The 1299-nt window shown below is 52.2% G+C and overlaps 1 protein-coding gene across 1 annotated transcript in view; it reads left to right on the forward strand.

Moving 5' to 3' along the window:
• Positions 1 to 1043, forward strand: part of PLXDC1 (plexin domain containing 1) — a gene marked incomplete at its 5' end in the record, with an annotated part of 21527 nt that extends 20484 nt beyond the window's left edge. Inside the window, one exon of the mRNA XM_009637030.2 lies at positions 885 to 1043. Coding sequence (XP_009635325.1) covers positions 885 to 1004 — 120 coding nt within the window. The remainder of the gene's footprint in view (positions 1 to 884) is intronic.
• Between the last annotated feature and the right edge of the window lie 256 nt (positions 1044 to 1299).

A 1299-nucleotide genomic window follows, 5' to 3' on the forward strand; every position in this document is an offset into this window, starting at 1 on the left:
GCTTCCCCACCTGCTTGCATGAGCAGTCGCCACGCAGCCTGCTCGGAGGGCTCCGTTGGAGCAATGATAGAGTTGAGAGCGCTGCCTTTTGAATTGCCCAGCTGGATTTTGTTGACTAAAATTGTCAGACTTCACTGATAGATGTCGTGCCATCAGCTACTGTGTAAGTGGTGGTGATGCTCTAAACGGGAGATTTTAATTCTCGGAAAGATAGGGGGTCCAACAATCTCCATCTGCTGTTAAAAGCCAGGAGATGGCTTGGTGCAGGATCCCGAGGCAGTCAGAAGTGGGCTGAATCCTGGCATAGGAGCTGCTGCGGAGCGAGTGAGCAACACTTAGCCCTCAGCCTTTCCTTATCGCTCGCTGGCTTTTTCCTAGAGCACTTGTCTTCCCTCCATCTGTGCTCTTTGCAGAGCCAGGCTTCGGAGAGTTGATCTGCATGGCCTCCACCCGTTCAGTACCTCCACGCTTGGCAATGTTTGATGCATTTATCTTCGCCCGGCTGAGAGGGGGCAATGTCCCTGTGTTGCACAGAGCTGGCGTGCGTGCGGTTGCAGGGGACGCCTGCGGCCGCCCTCGGCTGCACAGGCCACCCTTGTTCTGAGGCCGATGTGAAATTTCACTTAAACTTTCCATTTCCTCCCCGCTGCCCCTTTTAACCTTATCAGTGGGTCAGCTCCGTGAGGTCCATGCATTACAATGAACCCTTCCAAGCACGAAGCGATTTTTTTAAAAATTATTTTTTATTAATAATAAAAAAAAAAAGTCAAGCTTTCACAAAGAGAGCTTTGTTTTTGTTTCGGGACCGAGTTTCCAATTTCCCCGCAGGCTTGGCGTGAAAGGCGCTGTCGTAGCTTCTGATGGGTCTTTGTTTCTGTCCGCAGCGAAGGCCACATCACTGGCCTGCCATGAAATTCCGAAATCACACCAACCGTGCAACGTACTCGGAGGTGGAGCCGGCCAGCCAGGAGAAGGAGGGCTTTGTCGAAGCAGAACAGTGCTGAGCGCTTCTCCCCCTGCACCTCGAACCTCCCATGTCTCAAGTGTTGGAGTCTTCTGTTATTCTATTGCAAAGTCTTTCCCCTCTTGGAAAAGAAACAGCAAGTAGAGGAAAAAGACCCAGTGGAGCATTTGAAAAGAATGAGTCGGGGCGATGCGAGGCCGGGACTCGCCTGGATCCCTCCCGGGACAGCAGAGCCTGCGGCGGCGGCAGACAGTTGCGACACTGGATTCCGCCTGCAGCCCGGCACCGAAGGCCTGGATGTGGCTGGAGACAAAAAAAAAAAAAAAAAAAAAAAA

The sequence above is a fragment of the Egretta garzetta genome, unplaced genomic scaffold (genome assembly GCF_000687185.1).
Source record: "Egretta garzetta isolate BGI_Z169 unplaced genomic scaffold, ASM68718v1 scaffold324, whole genome shotgun sequence".
NCBI lineage: Eukaryota > Metazoa > Chordata > Aves > Pelecaniformes > Ardeidae > Egretta > Egretta garzetta.